A 16,083-nucleotide genomic window follows, 5' to 3' on the forward strand; every position below is an offset into this window, starting at 1 on the left:
TCCTAACGGCAAGCCCCCCCCCCACCATTCCCCCCCATTTCGTATGTTTAATATAGGCCTTAATTTGGGGGGGGGGGGGCTTAATTTGATTTTATGCCAATAAAACATGCTGGGACTTCCTATTGGGGGAGGCCGTATTGTTGGAGAAACACGGTATTTGTGTAGTCTTGAGTAAGGCTCACTAATGAAATTTAAAGTTCTTCATAAACACAGGCAATTTTGCATTAAGAGACATAAATTCTTGGGATAGTCATTGGTTTGTCTCTTCCCTGTTGCCCAAACCAAAGAGTGGGAAGGAAAGAAAAATTAAGCTGGACCTATTCTCAGCTCGGCTAGAAAACCAGCAATTTGAATTGTTTTGAAGGCAACTGGGATAAGAAAATCTATAATTTTGATTCCATTACAGTTCTATTTTCCTTCTCTATAAATCAAAGCCCATTATGTTTCATTAAGGTCATATCTTTTTAGATTATAAATACAAGGGTGGATTCTAAGTGACCTTGGAAGCCTTTCCCGATCAAAAACTAAAAGGATGAAATAGAAATAGTTCAAATAATGAACCATTTGAAATCATAAGGATTTTACCACCACTCAAGAGGGCTTGTGTAGAATGGTTTCTACAGCTTTTCTGAAATGAAGCAGACAGCATCTCCCTAAAGTACTATTCCAGCTTCAGTATGAAAAACAGTCATAAGTCACTGGTTTCAGTCCTGCTGTTAACTTTGAGTGGTCACTAAATGAACTGTTGTAAGTTGAGGACTATTTTCCTTGCAACAACCACCAAATAAGGTGGATTGGGCTAAGAGAGAGTGCCTGGCCCAGAGGCACCCAGCTGGCTTTTCTGGCTAAAGTGGACCTTGAACTCAGGTCTCCTGCTTCTAAATTTGATAGTTCATAGCAGAAAATATCAGCACATTAGGATGAAAATGAAAGAAGATTGATATTTTTAGTACTGTTGGAAACTAATAAATAAAAAAATAATGTGTAATTCAATTTTTCTCTGCAAGAAATATACACAGGATACTGCATGCCATGAAGGCCACATGAAAACATTTTATGTAAAGGAAGTGTTTTGATAGGATGGTTGTCTAACCCTGAGTAATCATTACTTAGAATGATAAATAGATTCTTCTCAAATGTGGGAAAGTAATTTTGAATAAAAAAACAAACTCTACTCCTCCCAGTTCACAAGATTAGGCTTGTCCCAGGTTCTTACTGATGATATATGTACTAAGGCTATGCAAACTTGGAAAATATTATTTTTCATTAAAAATAATGTGACCAAAAAACATTAGAGCTTTTCTTCAGGCTCTGCCAAAATCTGGAAAAGTCAGGCTGTTTCAAGGAATAAAAGGAAATAAAGGCATGTGAAAGCCAAAGGATTTCTTCCAAATCATTTTTAAACAAACACAACCCTAAAACGAATCAGCAAGAGACATAAATAGAAGGGAAGTCTAAAACATAGGAGTGATCATATAAATCCTTTCCTCGGTTTTAACCAGATATTTTTCCATTTGAGGCTGAAACATTCCTTGTAATTGAAATAATGGATATTGTGTTCTAGTATTACACACAGGAAAATAGAAATTTTGATCTGAACAATGATTTGGAACATTAAATATTGCTGAAAATAAGAACATGGTTGGTCCTGAACTCCTCCCTTGCTGAGAATCTTAGGCTGATTATAAAACTGAACATACTTCATAAGCATTTCGGTGGTCTGAACAGGCTGCAGAAACTGATTCATTTCCAGCTAAATCTATAGCAACCACGGTATCATTCCAATACTTCTTACACAGTTCCACAATTTCTGGCGACCAGCCTGGAAAGAAAAACATAAATAAGGGTCTTTTTTTGGGGGGGGGAATCCAAGGTCTTGCTTAAATAAGACCTGTCATCATTAATCAAAAATGGTTATACATAAACGATACTTTTATTTTGTTGACTTTCCCTTTAACGACTTCTGTGGAGATCAAGCAGATATTGCAAATAGCAGAATAGCCACAAAGAATTACAATGTTTAAGATATAATATGTTTATTTCTGGTTAGTTTTGTCGTTTCAGTGTGATTATTGAAACTTCTACAAGGGTTTGAGGATTCTCCATAAACTATGCTACAGTGTAAAAGTATTACATTTTACTACTTCCTAGAATTTCTAACTAGTTAATTGTTCAAGGAAAGTACATAATACAAACCAAGGACATGGAGATTCCTAATTGTGGCACACTTTTTTGCATGCTGTGCAGGTTTGGTATATACAAGATAGAATCAGTTATAGCAGAGGTGGGATTCAAATTTTTTTACTACCTGTTCTGTGGGCGTGGCTTATTTGGTGGGCATGGCTTGGTGGTCATGTGACTGGGTGGGCATGGCTTGGTGGTCATGTGGCTGGGTGGGCATGCTGGGTGGTCATGTGACTGGGTGGGAATGGCCAACTTGACATCACTCACGTCAAGGATGCCTTTCCTGCCCTCTCCTCGCCTCAGAGATACAATTTCCCTCTCTATTTATTTACTACTATTGAACATCCAAAATACACTATTTAATCCTATGTATATATGCCATATGTGTATATACATATTACATGCACACAAAAAGATACTCTATCTACTATATATACTGTGTGTATGTACACACTCACAACCACACACAGAGTTCTTCTAAAACTATATACATTCAACCTCACTGCGTTTGGAAAAACACACCCATAGTTCACTTTCTGCCACACATTTAACTATAACTTCTGTACATTAGAACATTGCACGCGTCTTCAGATTTACTTCCCTAGCCTGCATATGACCATTAGACCCAGGAGATGTCATGGATTGAGTAAAATATGGTGAAACTTACTTAACAACGTTCTTGCTTAGCAACCAAAATTTTGGGCTCAATTGTGGTCATAAGTGAAGGACTATCTCTGCTTCCTCTGCATGGCAGCCTTGTCCTAATAAACTCCTCTGCCAATTTTCCTCTCTGTTAGAGGCACTGTAAGGTCTGGCAGGACACTTGCCAAAAATGAACCAAAACAAAGACTTAAATGGAGGCTTGCAAATCAAAGAAAGCAGACTTTTATTCTTTGATTAAAGTTAAAGATCTGGGAAGAAGTTCCTAGCACATCACAAGAGACATGGGAAGAAAATTCTACAAAATACAGAAAAATGCCCTGTACCTTTAAGATTCTTAGAAGTGGAGTAACTGCAATGTAAAACTCTCTGAGATTCACATCTTTCCTGCAAAAGACAAATCTCTCCCTAGCTCTTCTCCTATTGTCCATCTATTGATACATTTCACCCCATGGGAATGAAACATACCTCTCTGGGAATGTAAAAACCTCAAATCCACACCTTTGACATATGCTGTTAATAGCCTCCTTAAGTGGTCAATTGTGATCAATTAGATCAGGGGTGGGCAACTATGGCCCCTTTATGACTTGAGGACTTCAACTCCCAAAATCCCTGAGCTAGCATGGCTTGCTCAGGAATTCTGGGAGTTGAAGTCCATAATTCATAAAAGGGCCATAGTTGCCCACCCCTGATCTAATTGATCACAATTGACCACTTAAGGAGGCTATTAACAGCATATGTCAAAGGTGTGGATTTGAGGTTTTTACATTCCCAGAGAGGTATGTTTCATTCCCATGGGGTGAAATGTATCAATCCAGGAAAACAAATGGATTCAGATTGATTTATATGGGACAATCATGTGTCTTAATAGGAGAGGGTTAACTGATTGCAGGCATGTGTTTATAATTGTTTTACAACAAGAAAAAGGTTAAGGAAATCTTTTTTACAACAGCGAGATAACAAATGCCTATAGAGTAGCTCTCTATTTAATGCTATAATATACTTTACTATATTTATTTATTAATATCCCATTCAGCACCAAAATAATCCAGATTCCAGATGATATAAAGTCTCCTGCTGGAGCAGTGGGTTGGATTAGATGGACTCCAATGTTCCTTCTAATTCTGCTGTTCTATGATTCTGTAAGGATCTCCTGCTGGAGCAGGGGGTTGGACTAGAACAGGGGTCTTCAAACTTGACAGCTTTAAGACTTGTGAACTTCAACTCCCAGAGTTCCTCCTCCAGTCATGTTAGGAATTCTGGGAGTTGAAGTCTACAAGTCTTAAACTTGCAAACTTTGAAAACCCTTGGACTCGAAGAAGATCCCTTCCAGCCCTAGATTCCTGTCCTATTTCAAAGAGTCTTCTGAAGCTAGGGTTTGTGTCCTTCCTCTCCTTTTTTTCCTGTCTCCTCCCTCCCTCCTTCTTGCTCTCTCTTTCTTTCTCTCCCTTCCTTCCATCCTGTCTTTGTCTACCCCCTTTTCTTTCTCACTTTTTCTTTCTTTCCCTTTTTTCTTTCCTCTTCCTTCTTTCTCTCTTTCCCTCTCTTTTTCCCTCTCTTTCCCTCTCTCTCTCTCTTCCCATCTCCCTTTCTCTCTCTTTCCCTCTCTTTCTCTCTCCCTTTCTATCCTTCCCTTCCCCTCTCTCCATCTAAAGTTAGGAGAGGAGACCCACCCACCTGAAACAAACACACACACACAAACTTTCAAGCACCTGGCAGTGTCGCTCCTTACGAGGGTTCTTCCTGACCAGTATCCTGTGCTGCGTTGCTCGGAAAAGCTGACAGGCAAGGCTTCCGGGTCCAACAAAGGGGCTACCCCTTTGAGACTTCCAAAGACATCCTCCCCTCCCACTTTTGGGGAAAGGGCTGAGAACTTCAAGTGATGTATGTGCTGCAGCATCACGCTCCCTCCCCCTCCCCCACCGGCAGCTCTGGGCTAGGGAGTGGTTTGGCTTTCCTGACTGCCTGAAATGTTCCTTGCTCCTGCAGCTGGTGGCAGAGGGAAAGGCAAGCCATCCAGGTCAGAGCTGTCGCCACTCGGCTCCCTGCCAGCCCACAACTCATCCCCTGCCCGAATTCTCCAGCAGCTTCTGGGGCTCGTCTGCAAGGGGGATGACCAGGAAGCACGAAGCTATTCTGCCTGCATTGCCCCTCGGCCAGCTGCCCCTCCCTCGCTGGGCCGAGTGTTTTGGTAGAGTGCGGGCCGCCGCTAAAAGAGGTCCATGGGCTGGAAGGTACGACTGATGGCGGGGAAGGGAGATCTGCGCTGGCGAAGCTTGACTGCCTTTTGGGGCTTACTCGGGGCTGCCGCCTGCTTGACCACCACCCCGCCTCAGGTCCCACATCAGCCCACGACAAGGGGACATCCAGGATGGTGGATGGGCAAGCAGACAACCCTCGGGGGAGGCATTTTCTCTCAGGCCACCCACATGGAAGGCCCCATGGAAGCTGAAGCTGGGCCCAAAAGGCAGCCTCGCCTCATCATGCCCCACCCCCAGGCAGCCCTTTGGCTGATCACAGCAAACCTGATGTGGATCTTCCTTCCCCGCCACCAGCATTAGGGCTCAATCACAGCATTCTCACAGCGGCTGCCTGCATTAGCCCAAAGCGCACAGGTCGATGGGTGGGAGAGGAAGGGGCGATACAGGCAGCATAGCATCATGCTCCCTGGTTGCCAGCTGAACCTGGGAACAGTGGGGGCCCCGCCAAGATCCGGGAATGGGGAGGGATTAACGCGACTCGCAGGTTTACCTGTGAGCAGGCAGATCAGGGCTGCTCAGTTGGGGCACAGGCACCATGTGGGGAAGTCAGGTTAGGCAAGCCACGAGGGCCCAGCGTGCCATATAGGAAGGGAGGAGTGACTGGGTGGGGCGAGAGGAGGGCGGGTGAGCTGAGCGAGCAAGTGAGCGATGGGTGGGCGGGGCAACCGAGCAACCGGTTTGGGGGCGTGGCCAGCCAGAAGTGCTACCAATTCCGCAACCCATACCAAATTCTTGCTACCGGGTCGTGAGTACCGGTGCAAACCGGCTGAATACCATCTCTGAGTCTATATATCCAAATTTATGCATTGTTGTCAAAATTTAACTTTTCCTCCACTGAAAGGTTATTAATGTATGAAAAGTTTTATATATAATTTTAAAGTAACAAATATATCTTTTCTCACATTGTTTAATCTTCAATTAAAAATTATTTCACTAATATTTTAAAACAGAAGCTAACAAAATAATAAAGCAGTTCATAGAATAGGTAACTAGAAAAAAATGTACAGTATTACAGAGAGTAATGCAGCCAAAATAGACTACAATATAAATTATTAATTATAGACTACAGAGCATTTATAAAAGATCATGAGATTAATTGATAGTAGCTCACTGTACAAATGCAAGCCTGTGTTCAAAGGAACACATTACTAAATAAATAAATAATTATCTAAGCTAGAGAAAATATTCCCTGGAGAAAACATTTCTGGGAAGTTTACTACGCCCTGTTACATAAAAGTGCAAGTATTATTACCCAATTGCAGTTCTTAATAACTGGAGGATATGTGAGGTTATAGCAACAGTCAAATAAGAAAATAATTTATAGATTCTCTTGACTCTGAGAAATAAGATTTAGTTCAATAAAATTATTCACTCCAATCACTGAAACTTCCATCTTTACAAGAAAGATAGGAATTTCTTTCTTCAACTAAACAGATTGTGTTAATCCTGTCTTGGCATTTCTCATTGCATTGTATGTGATATTTATACATGCATAGAAACATAGCACATAATATATCTAGAAATAAAGCTGTTTCCAAAATTTTTAGATTGACAACCTAATTTTAAAAAGTTGGTGTACCAGAATCCAGCAGGAATATCATTGCAATCATTAGACATATTGAATTAAGTTATAGGGGCACAACTAATTTGTCAATTAGAACTTTTAAGGAGCAACATCAAGTTCCTTAAAAAAAACACCATTATTACATAGAAGCACTAAGTAAGCTGGCTATTTTCCAACTCATGCCTTTTGTTCAGATCAGGGTCCCAAATGTCTTTCAACAAATATGTTTTAGAATAGAGATGTGGGGGGAAAGGCAAGGTCACGGGCAGTGCTGTGGAAAAAGAGAAAGGATATCACTGGGAAGATATGGGGACAGACAAGTGACCAGCTAGATATATTACAAAATCCACATAGCGTTGGCCTTCCCATTACCTTTCTTTCACACACAACCAGCCACTGTGTCTAAGCTCTAAATTGGATAGAGGGATGGGTTGACTAGTTGGATATCCTGTGCCTGAATTAAGGGTGGAGATGATGAGTAAGTTATTAATCAATGGCTAAATTTGTCTAGCATAGCACTTTGGGAAAAAGTGATGTAAAGATCAGTGGGTGTGTCAGCATACAGGCATTTGGAGGTGAGAGGAAAGAAGCACAAGCAAGAGACTTGCCCTATTCATCCCACAAGATCCCAGCTGAAACCCGGAGCAACTAACGTGCTTATTTCAGTTCAAAGTCACCTGTTTTATTCACAAAACTCTTTTACATCATGCATACCTTTTAATGTGGAAACCTGCCCACGAGCAGGTTCCAAATTTATTTATTTATTAAATTTAAATGCCGCCCATCTCATTATCAAGCGATTGTAGTCCTGAAGCTTAAGTGGTTTGGGAGTTTGTAACCACATGTTGCACTTATTTCTTCTGAATGAGCAGAACTCACAACTACAACTACAGAATAACTACAGTCCTAAACATTAATCACAACTTTTATCCTGATATATATTTTTCCCCAATATTGCATTATGAAATCTTGCTTTTATCTCAACTAAGGATAAATAATATTCTTTGCTAAATTACAGAAGGATTTAACGCTCAATGTGAGGAGGGAGGAAGATAGAGAAAAAACAGAAAGAGCAATACTATCCAGTTATACATTACTTGGATTGTTGCGCATGCAGCAGAGAATAGACTTGACTTTGATGTTGAAAACCTTTTCTCCCTCTTTTAATCCTTGATTAACAGAGCTAACTACGTCATCTGGAGTAACATCTCCCCTGTGAAAAACAAAGGAACAATGCAATATATATATATGATAATTATTATGAAATTGTTTAGATATTAATAATCATATGACTAATGCTATCCGGATTGCTTTAGTAACTTAATTATTAGATCATTAAAATATTCATTATTCCCATCACCAATGTCAAACACAGGAAGAAGAGATAAAGAATAGTTCATAATCATACATTTTCAATCTCTCCAGGGTCAGGTTTACTTTACCATTCTTTACTGGTACATTGTTTTCACATTTTTGCATTTATTAAATTGCTCTTTTTATAACTATGGAATTAAAGCTTTATTTAAGCTTTCTTATTATAGGGCAAATAGTTTCTTTTCTACTTGGAGAAGAATTCAAATTTCAGAAAAGCTAATTAACAAGAAAATATAGCATACCAGACTACCTTGGCAGGATTTTACAACCAACGGAAGCAGTAAATCTTCTTGACTCCTTTAACCTTTTCAAGAAGTTTTCCTACAAAACTGGTTTGAGAGCTAAGTTTGTAGTTAGTTGTCAAATAATGCTTCAGTTCTATCTAAACAAATGTAAGTGTTGTAAAGTTCTCCAGAAGGGTCAAATTACTACTATGTGTAATTTTATACATAATGGCCAGAAGGCAAGACAAGAAACTAAACAAGGAGAAAAGCAACCTAGAACTAAGGAAAAAAATCCTAACAGTGAGAACAGGGGTGGGATTCTACCGGTTTTGTCCGGCTCTGTAGAACCGGTAGCTCTGAAGAGCAGCAAACATAGAACCGGTTCTATGTCTGCTGCTGTTTTGGCGCACCCACCCACCCGGGCTGTTACCTGACTTTTATTTTCTGCTTTTTCAACCTCAGCTGCTTTGTGCAGCACAGCTGCGGTTGAAAAAGCAGGGGAAAAGAGGCTTTTCAAACGCTGCACACCCGCGTGCAGTGCTGCTCAGCTGTCCAGGCAGCAAGCTGACTACGATTCACACACGCATGCAAGCAGCAAATCGTAAATTACCGAACCGGTAATTACACCAGTCGGATCCCACCCCTGAGTGAGAACAATTAACCAGTGGAAGAGTTTGCCTTCAAAAGTTGTGGGTGGGCCATCACTGGAGGCTTTTAAGAAGAGACTGGACAGCCATTTGTCTGAAGTAGTATAGGCTCTCCTGCTTGAGCAGGGGATTGGACTGGAAGATCTCCAAAGTCCCTTCCAACTCTATTATTCTGCTATTCTGATTATTGATCCCACAAAGTGAAAAATTTGAAGCATGAACCAGTTTAAATCCTTTAAAGTACTAGAGTTAAACTGGTAAAGCCAGTAAAGCCACAAAATACACCCCAGTGATATTAATTAAGATATTAATATCATAATTAGATATTAATGTCATAATTAATGAGACCCGGAGGGAGGCGTTCCCCTTGTAGAAGTGTGCCAGTGGGTTATCGAGCATGGCACCAGTCTAGACCTCAGGGCCGGGGAGGAGGTGTGGTTGTTGTTATCAGAGAATCTCTAATAGCCTCCAGAGTCACTGTTCCACAAGTGCCTGGCTGTGAGACCCTTTTTCTTAGCTTGGGCTCAAGGGATCAGGTGGGATTGCTGCTGCTGTACCAGCCTCCCTGCTGCGTGACAGCTTCCCTACCTGGGCTCTTGGACCTCACCGCAGGGCTGGCGGTGGAATTCCCCAGGCATATAGTTCTGGGGGATTTCAACCTGCCTTCTCTGGGGGCGGGGGCGGAGGTAGCCCGAGATTTCATGGAAACCATGACTTCCATGGGCCTGTCCCAGATCATCCAGAGCCTGATTAGTAATAGTGGTCCCACACCCAATTTGGTGTTCTTGTCGGAGCAGTATCTGTGACCTAGAATTGATGGACCTGTCCTTGGTCCCCTTGTCATGGTCGGATCACAGTCTGGTGGCAATGAGTTTTTCAAAAGCTGAAACCACCCTCCCCCCCACCCCGCAGGGAGACAGGACTTTATTAGATTGGTCTGTCCCCATTGACTAATGGACCTGAATGGGTTCCAGAAGGAGCTGGGGCTTATAACTGCAGGTCTACTGTGCAGTCCGGTCGAGTTCTTAGTCACTGTTTGGAATCGGAAGGTGACTGAGGCTCTGTATAGGATTGCACTCTTGTGACCTCTCCTAATCCGTAGACTTCTCTGTGCCCTGTGGTATAGAGGAACTGAGAGGGATGAAACACATGAGGAGACGTCTAGAGCGCCACTGGTGGAAGACAGGAGAAGAATTCGATCGAACATAGATAAGAGCTGCTACTAAGGCCTACCTTGTGGCAATTTGTGAGGCAAAGTGTAAATACTTCTCCACACTAATTGCGTCTGCTGATAATCACCCAGCAGCCCTCTTTAAGGTGAGCCATCTCCTCCTAGGGAAGGAGGAGATTGAGGTCCCCCTGAAGGAGTGCACTGAGGAATTTGCCGATTTTCTGGAAGACAAAATCGCTTGACTTCATTCCCAGTTAGATGCCGGCGTGGTTGCTGGTCTGGTGGAAGCTCCTGAGGCAGGTTCTTGCCCTGTTATCTGGGAATGGTTTGACCCTGTTGCTCCTGAGGAAGTGGACAGGATCCTAAGGAATATGCACGCAAGCACTTGTGTTTTAGACCCATGTCCCTCCTGGTTTGTGAAAACTTCCCAGGAGATGACAGGCAGGAGGACTCTGGTGGTGATCAATGCTTCCCTACAGGAGGGGACGGTGCCTCAGCACTTTAAGGAGGCTGTAGTCCACCCTCTTCTTAAGAAGCCATCGCTGGACTCCACCCAGTTGGATAATTTCCGACCTGTCTCCAATCTTCTCTTTTTGGGGAAGGTTGTTGAGAAGGTGGCAGCGCAGCAACTCCAGAGGTTTCTGGATGAAACGAATTATCGCAACCTCTACCAGTCAGGATTCAGGCCTGGATTTGGAACAGTGCATTGGTTGCACTTTTGGATGATCTCTGGCGGGAGCGGGATGGGAGTAGTGCATCCATCCTTGCTCTACTTGACCTCTCAGCGGCTTTTGATACCATTGACCATGGGATTCTCCTGGGGCAGCTTCAGGGGATGGGAGCGGGAGGACTTGTGCTATCCTAGTTCACTTCTTTCCTCCGTGGCTCCTCTCAGCCAGGGTTGATAGGAGAGGAGAAATCCAGCACTCGCCCACTGCTTTATGGGGTTCCGCAGGGTTTGGGACTCGCTCCTGTTCAACAATTATATGAAGCCGCTGGGGGAGATCATCCATCACCATGGACTGAAGTATCACCAATATGCTGATGATACTCAGCTGTATGTCTCAGCCCGTGGTGAGTTAAGTGTTGCTGTGTCCTCCCTTTTGCAGTGCCTGGAGGCTGGATGGTGAGCAATGGGTTGAAACTAAACCCTTGCAAGACTGAGTGGCTCTGGGTTTGGGGTTTGTTGGCTCAGGGAGAATTGCCACCTTTGGTCTTGGATGGGGTGGTACTACCCCAAACAGACCGTGTGTGTAATCTAGGGGTTTTCCTGGACTCACGACTCCTGCTCGAAGAGCAGGTGCTGGTTGTGGCCAGGAGGGCCTTTGCGCAAGTGCGGGTTGTGCATCAGTTACGCCCTTTCCTGGACCAACAGTCCCTACTCACAGTCACTGATGCCCTAGTCACTTCCCGTCTTATTAAAATATGCTCTACATGGGGCTGCCCTTGAAGAACATCCAGAAGCTCCAGTTGGTGCAAAATGCAGCGGCCCGCATGGTTTTGTGCAGACCATGGTGTGCACATGTTTCACCTCTCCTACGGAAGCTGCATTGGTTGCCAATTTGCTTCTTGTTGTCACCTTTAAAGCCCTTCATGACTTGGGACCAGGTTATCTCTGAGATATACCTGGTGGGACCCAGAAGAAGGGCCTTCTCCGTGGTGGCTCCCTCTCTCTGGAATATCATTCCCCCAGATATTAGAATGCCCCCCCTCTCTAATACTCTTCCGGAAGGCACTGAAGACCTGGTTCTGCCACCGGGCCTGGGGAACCCACAGCGGGATGGAGCCCATCAAACGGCTTGTGTGATCTGCTGTCATCGGGGCGGTGGGTGGGAGTTGTGGGGTGATTTATTTATTTATTCCCAGATTTTGCTCTATTGTACTTTATTAATTTATTTGATTCTTTTGTTAGTTTTATTGGTTTTTTATTTTAAATATGATTTTACATTCTGTAAGCCGCCTCGAGTCTCATGGGCGAATAGGTGGCAATATAAATTCAATAAATAAATAAATAAATAAATAATATAATGCATCAATACATGGAGTAATATTTATAGTTAAAAGAAGTTCACAAGATTAGAGCATATACATGCTTAATCTTAGTCACACTGGGTTTATATTGTTTGTCGTTCTCTGAAAATGATAAAACTTATTTATGGTAATTATAGTACTGTTAATCAGAGCTAAGTACTGAACCAGAAGAACAAAATAGTAAAGGAATGCCCACTTTTTAGTGAACAAAGTAACTGTATACTGATCTCTTATGCTATGAAAAATTAAAAGACATGCAGTCATTATACTGTCAACATCACTTGCATGTTCACTGAATGCAAATACAGTCTGCCATTAGTCACAAAACTGCATATTCAACTGCCATCCAATAATATTTAATTGTTCCTCTTAGAATACTGTAATTTACATCTTTTTATTTCTGTTTCCAGGGACGTGAACTTAAATTCCCAGACCTCTCAGTAACTGCCATGCTAGCTGGGGAATTCTGGGAGGTGAAGCATATTAGGAAGTTGCAAAGACAAGGAAGTACTATCTTATGCATTTAAACAATAACTCACTTTTTCTGCTTCCATGGGATAGGATCTACTCCACAATTGGCAAAAAGATGAGGGCAGTACCTCACCTCAACATAGATCACCCCCTCCTTTGCTTTCATTTCCACAAATTCATAAGCAATTCTTTGTATAGCTTCTCGGTCACCTCTGCAAATAAAAAAGCTTGTTTTATAGTAGTCTTGGCTAATTCAGAGTCTGTAAAACATGGATTTGCAGAACTATAAGAGTACCAGGAAACAAAGTTCTAAACTAGCAACATACTATTTACAACTCTAATGTGTTCCCAACCAAAACAAAAACAACATAACACCCCCCCAATATTCTGGCTTTTCAAAGAAGCTTGGTAGTATATAATAAAAGTCATACAAAAAGATCAAGATTCTGATTCAGATCCAATCCCCAAAATGTGATGCAATAAGCTATATTTACAAAATTATGCAGGGAAAATATTTTCCTTATTTGAACATGAACTAAATAGATTCAGTTAATGGGAAAGTTCAGATCATTTAAATTTCCAGTTAGCTAAAACATAGAATCCTTCCAGTCCTTTTTGCATCCAAGTCCAATAATTTTCCTCTAAAACATGTACAGGTCACAAGGCACATGTGCTTAGAATAAAAATAGTTTTAATTCTAGCTGTGCAAAAGAGCAACAAATTAATGTATAATCAGAAATTATTGGCGATATTCCTTGCATCAATTCTGATCTGGAAACGGGACATTATTACAGTAGTGGTAAAAATTGTGGAAACATTTTGGGAAAAGTGTATTTTTGAGGTTTGATGGCTAATAACCAGGGGTGGGCTGCTGGAGGTTCACAGGGGTTCGAGAGTGCTCCTAGCTAAGATTCTGTGCAGTTTGGAGAACCCCCAAGTCCCACTCCTGGCTGGAGTCCCCACACGACCTGTTTTGGACGCAGGTAAGTGTAGAGGCTCAGGGAGGGCGAAAAACCGGCCTTCCGGAAGTTCAGGAAGGCCAGAAATGGGCCCGTTTCCAGCTTCCAGAGAACCTCTGGAGCCCGGGGAGGCCGTTTTCACCCTCCCAGAGACTTGAGGAAAGCCTCCGGAGCCCGGAGAGGGCAAAAATGCCCCCCCACCGTGTTGCAGGAGACCAACTAGGCCACGCCCATCATGGCCACGCCCACCCAGCAACCAGGCAAAGAAACCATTGCTAAAATTTTTGAAACCCATCCCTGCTAATAACACCACTTTTTTGAGAGTAGTACCATAAAATTATATATCAATGGGAAGATAATTTAATCAAGAATGTAATGCAACAAAGTTTGTTCAGTTATCTGTATTCTATCAAAAGTTATAACCAAATAACCAGAAAAAGGAAGCACAACTTCCTTAGATTGATATCAGGTAGCTTTCCTTCATCTGATTGTAGCCAATGAGCACGAGTGTTTAGAGAGCCAATCAGGTGTCATCTTGTTTTGGCAATGAGCCAATCAGATCACAGTAGGATTCAGTTATTGATGTCATGTATTGAAGCTGAGAGGAGGACATTTGTCAGTGTGTTATGTGATTGCTATCAAGTTGGTTGGGGTTTTTTTGTGTTCTTTCATTTAGTGAGCTTGTAAAACGTAGTAAAATTAAAGTAATGGTGCAAAGAGTTAACTGATCACCCAGTAAGTGATGTAAAATAGTATTATTAAGTAAATAAGGCTACAGTTATAAAGAAATTAGAAGAAAAATTGGTGGAAACTTAACCAAAGGTGGCATTTCTAAGTTTTTGAAGAGGTATAAGAAGGCTCAATCACTACTAAACCACACTGGTAAAGGTAGGAAAAGGTGCACAACAGCAAGTGATGATAGAAGAATTAATAGGCTGTGCCTACGTGACAGAAGAAAACCATCTGGGTGTATACAAGATGAAATGGTGCAAAGCAATGTGAAGTTGAATGCAAGGACTGTTCGGCGCAGACTGCAGGAATTTGGTCTAAAATCTAGAATTCCATGGAAAAAATCCACTTTTATCTCTCAAACAAAGGTTGAAAAGACTAAACTGGGCTAAAACCCGTGTTACCTGGACAGAAGAACAATGGGACAGTGTTATTTGGAGTGATGAGACCAAGATCTCCCTGTTTGGTAGTGATGGCATAAAATATGTAAGGAGACACTTTTCCATTAAGGTTTCCACAATTTTGGCCACTACTGTAAATCAAGCAATGTATGGAATGTCAAGAGGCTTATGGGCCGCAAAGAAATATGCCATTCATTCTTCCCAATTTTTAAATACTATGCCTCACCTAAATCATTATTAGCATTGGTACCCAGTGCTAGTGTTGGTCGAAAAATAACAAAATACATGACTTTGATTTTTTCTGTATTAGATTCACAGTCATGTGTTTCCTCTCTCATCTCTTTTCTCTCAATTTCTCATCTTAGGTCTAGATTCTCAAAAAGTCATAATTTGTCTATTGTAAGCTAGTATTAAAACCTAGATTTCAGAAATAGCTGCCCCATACAGATGAAACAGGCTTTAATTGGCTGAAAATCATGATACAAGTTGGTATCAGGGACAAAACGGATAAATGAAACCCCAAAAACATTATCTGATATTCTAGCTATCTTGATTCAATGCAGAGAAACTAGCTTTTATCAAAATGCTATTTCTCCTACCCATTAATCCTGCTATTTCTTCATTTTGCTCTTAATCTGTGAAAGACTATAACAAAGACTGCCTAACTACCTGGGTTTTTTTCTTCAACCACTCCCCAAAAGATTGTCTTAAACTTCATAGCCTATGAATGCTAAACTCAACTTTAAGAAATAATTACAAATTAAAAGAGCACAGACAGATTCAAATGCCATGGGAGCTTCTAACAGAAAATACAAACATATACAGTTTTGACTGAATTTATTCAATAAAAACTGCATAACCTCATAACTTCCCTTCAACAGACATGTATCCCTGAGTAAGCATGGGGAACATTTTAAATGTTTGAAATGCTGCCTATCAGGAAAGATGGTTCTCTCAACTAATTGTGGATTTTACACTCATCAACCCCAGCCAGCCTGATCAAAGATAAGGACTTTGGAGATTAAAGTCCAAATATCTGGAGGACACCAGATTGCCTACTCCTGCTCTATAGAAATGCAAATATAGTTTCCCGTTTGATATCCATAATTTGTAAATCATATCTTCTAGCAAGAATAAAACATGACAGTATGCACTTTGGAGCCAATCTATACTAGTATACCTGCTACGTGAAATTATTTGGATTCTTAAGCCAACAGTACTATTTGTTGAACATCCACTGTCCACATCAGAACCAACTGGATATATAGTGACAGCTGTGAACCTGTGACCTCAATTCTCCTTAACCAAAATCCCACCATCATTTAGTTCAAAGTTGAAAGATAAAAAATATTCCTCTGCTTTCATATAGCAATATGATAAAAATACCATGTAAGATAAACTTCTCAT

General features: G+C 41.5%; 1 protein-coding gene and 1 pseudogene across 3 annotated transcripts in view; one reads left to right on the forward strand and one right to left on the reverse strand.

Moving 5' to 3' along the window:
• The window catches only part of ADA (adenosine deaminase), a 74,041-nt gene that overhangs the window by 46,546 nt on the left and 11,412 nt on the right, over positions 1 to 16,083 (reverse strand). For all 3 annotated transcript variants that reach the window (XM_087959345.1, XM_026665025.2, XM_087959346.1), the window contains 3 exons: positions 12,656 to 12,799; positions 7,767 to 7,882; positions 1,701 to 1,822 (listed from right to left, as the gene is read on the reverse strand). In XM_087959345.1, coding sequence (XP_087815471.1) covers positions 1,701 to 1,822; positions 7,767 to 7,882; positions 12,656 to 12,799 — 382 coding nt within the window. The remainder of the gene's footprint in view (positions 1 to 1,700; positions 1,823 to 7,766; positions 7,883 to 12,655; positions 12,800 to 16,083) is intronic.
• Positions 8,411 to 12,534, forward strand: LOC148131109 (uncharacterized; annotated as a pseudogene).

Source organism: Notechis scutatus, chromosome 3 (genome assembly GCF_049901735.1).
Source record: "Notechis scutatus isolate UNSWTSFEM ecotype Mainland chromosome 3, rNotScu1.2, whole genome shotgun sequence".
NCBI lineage: Eukaryota > Metazoa > Chordata > Lepidosauria > Squamata > Elapidae > Notechis > Notechis scutatus.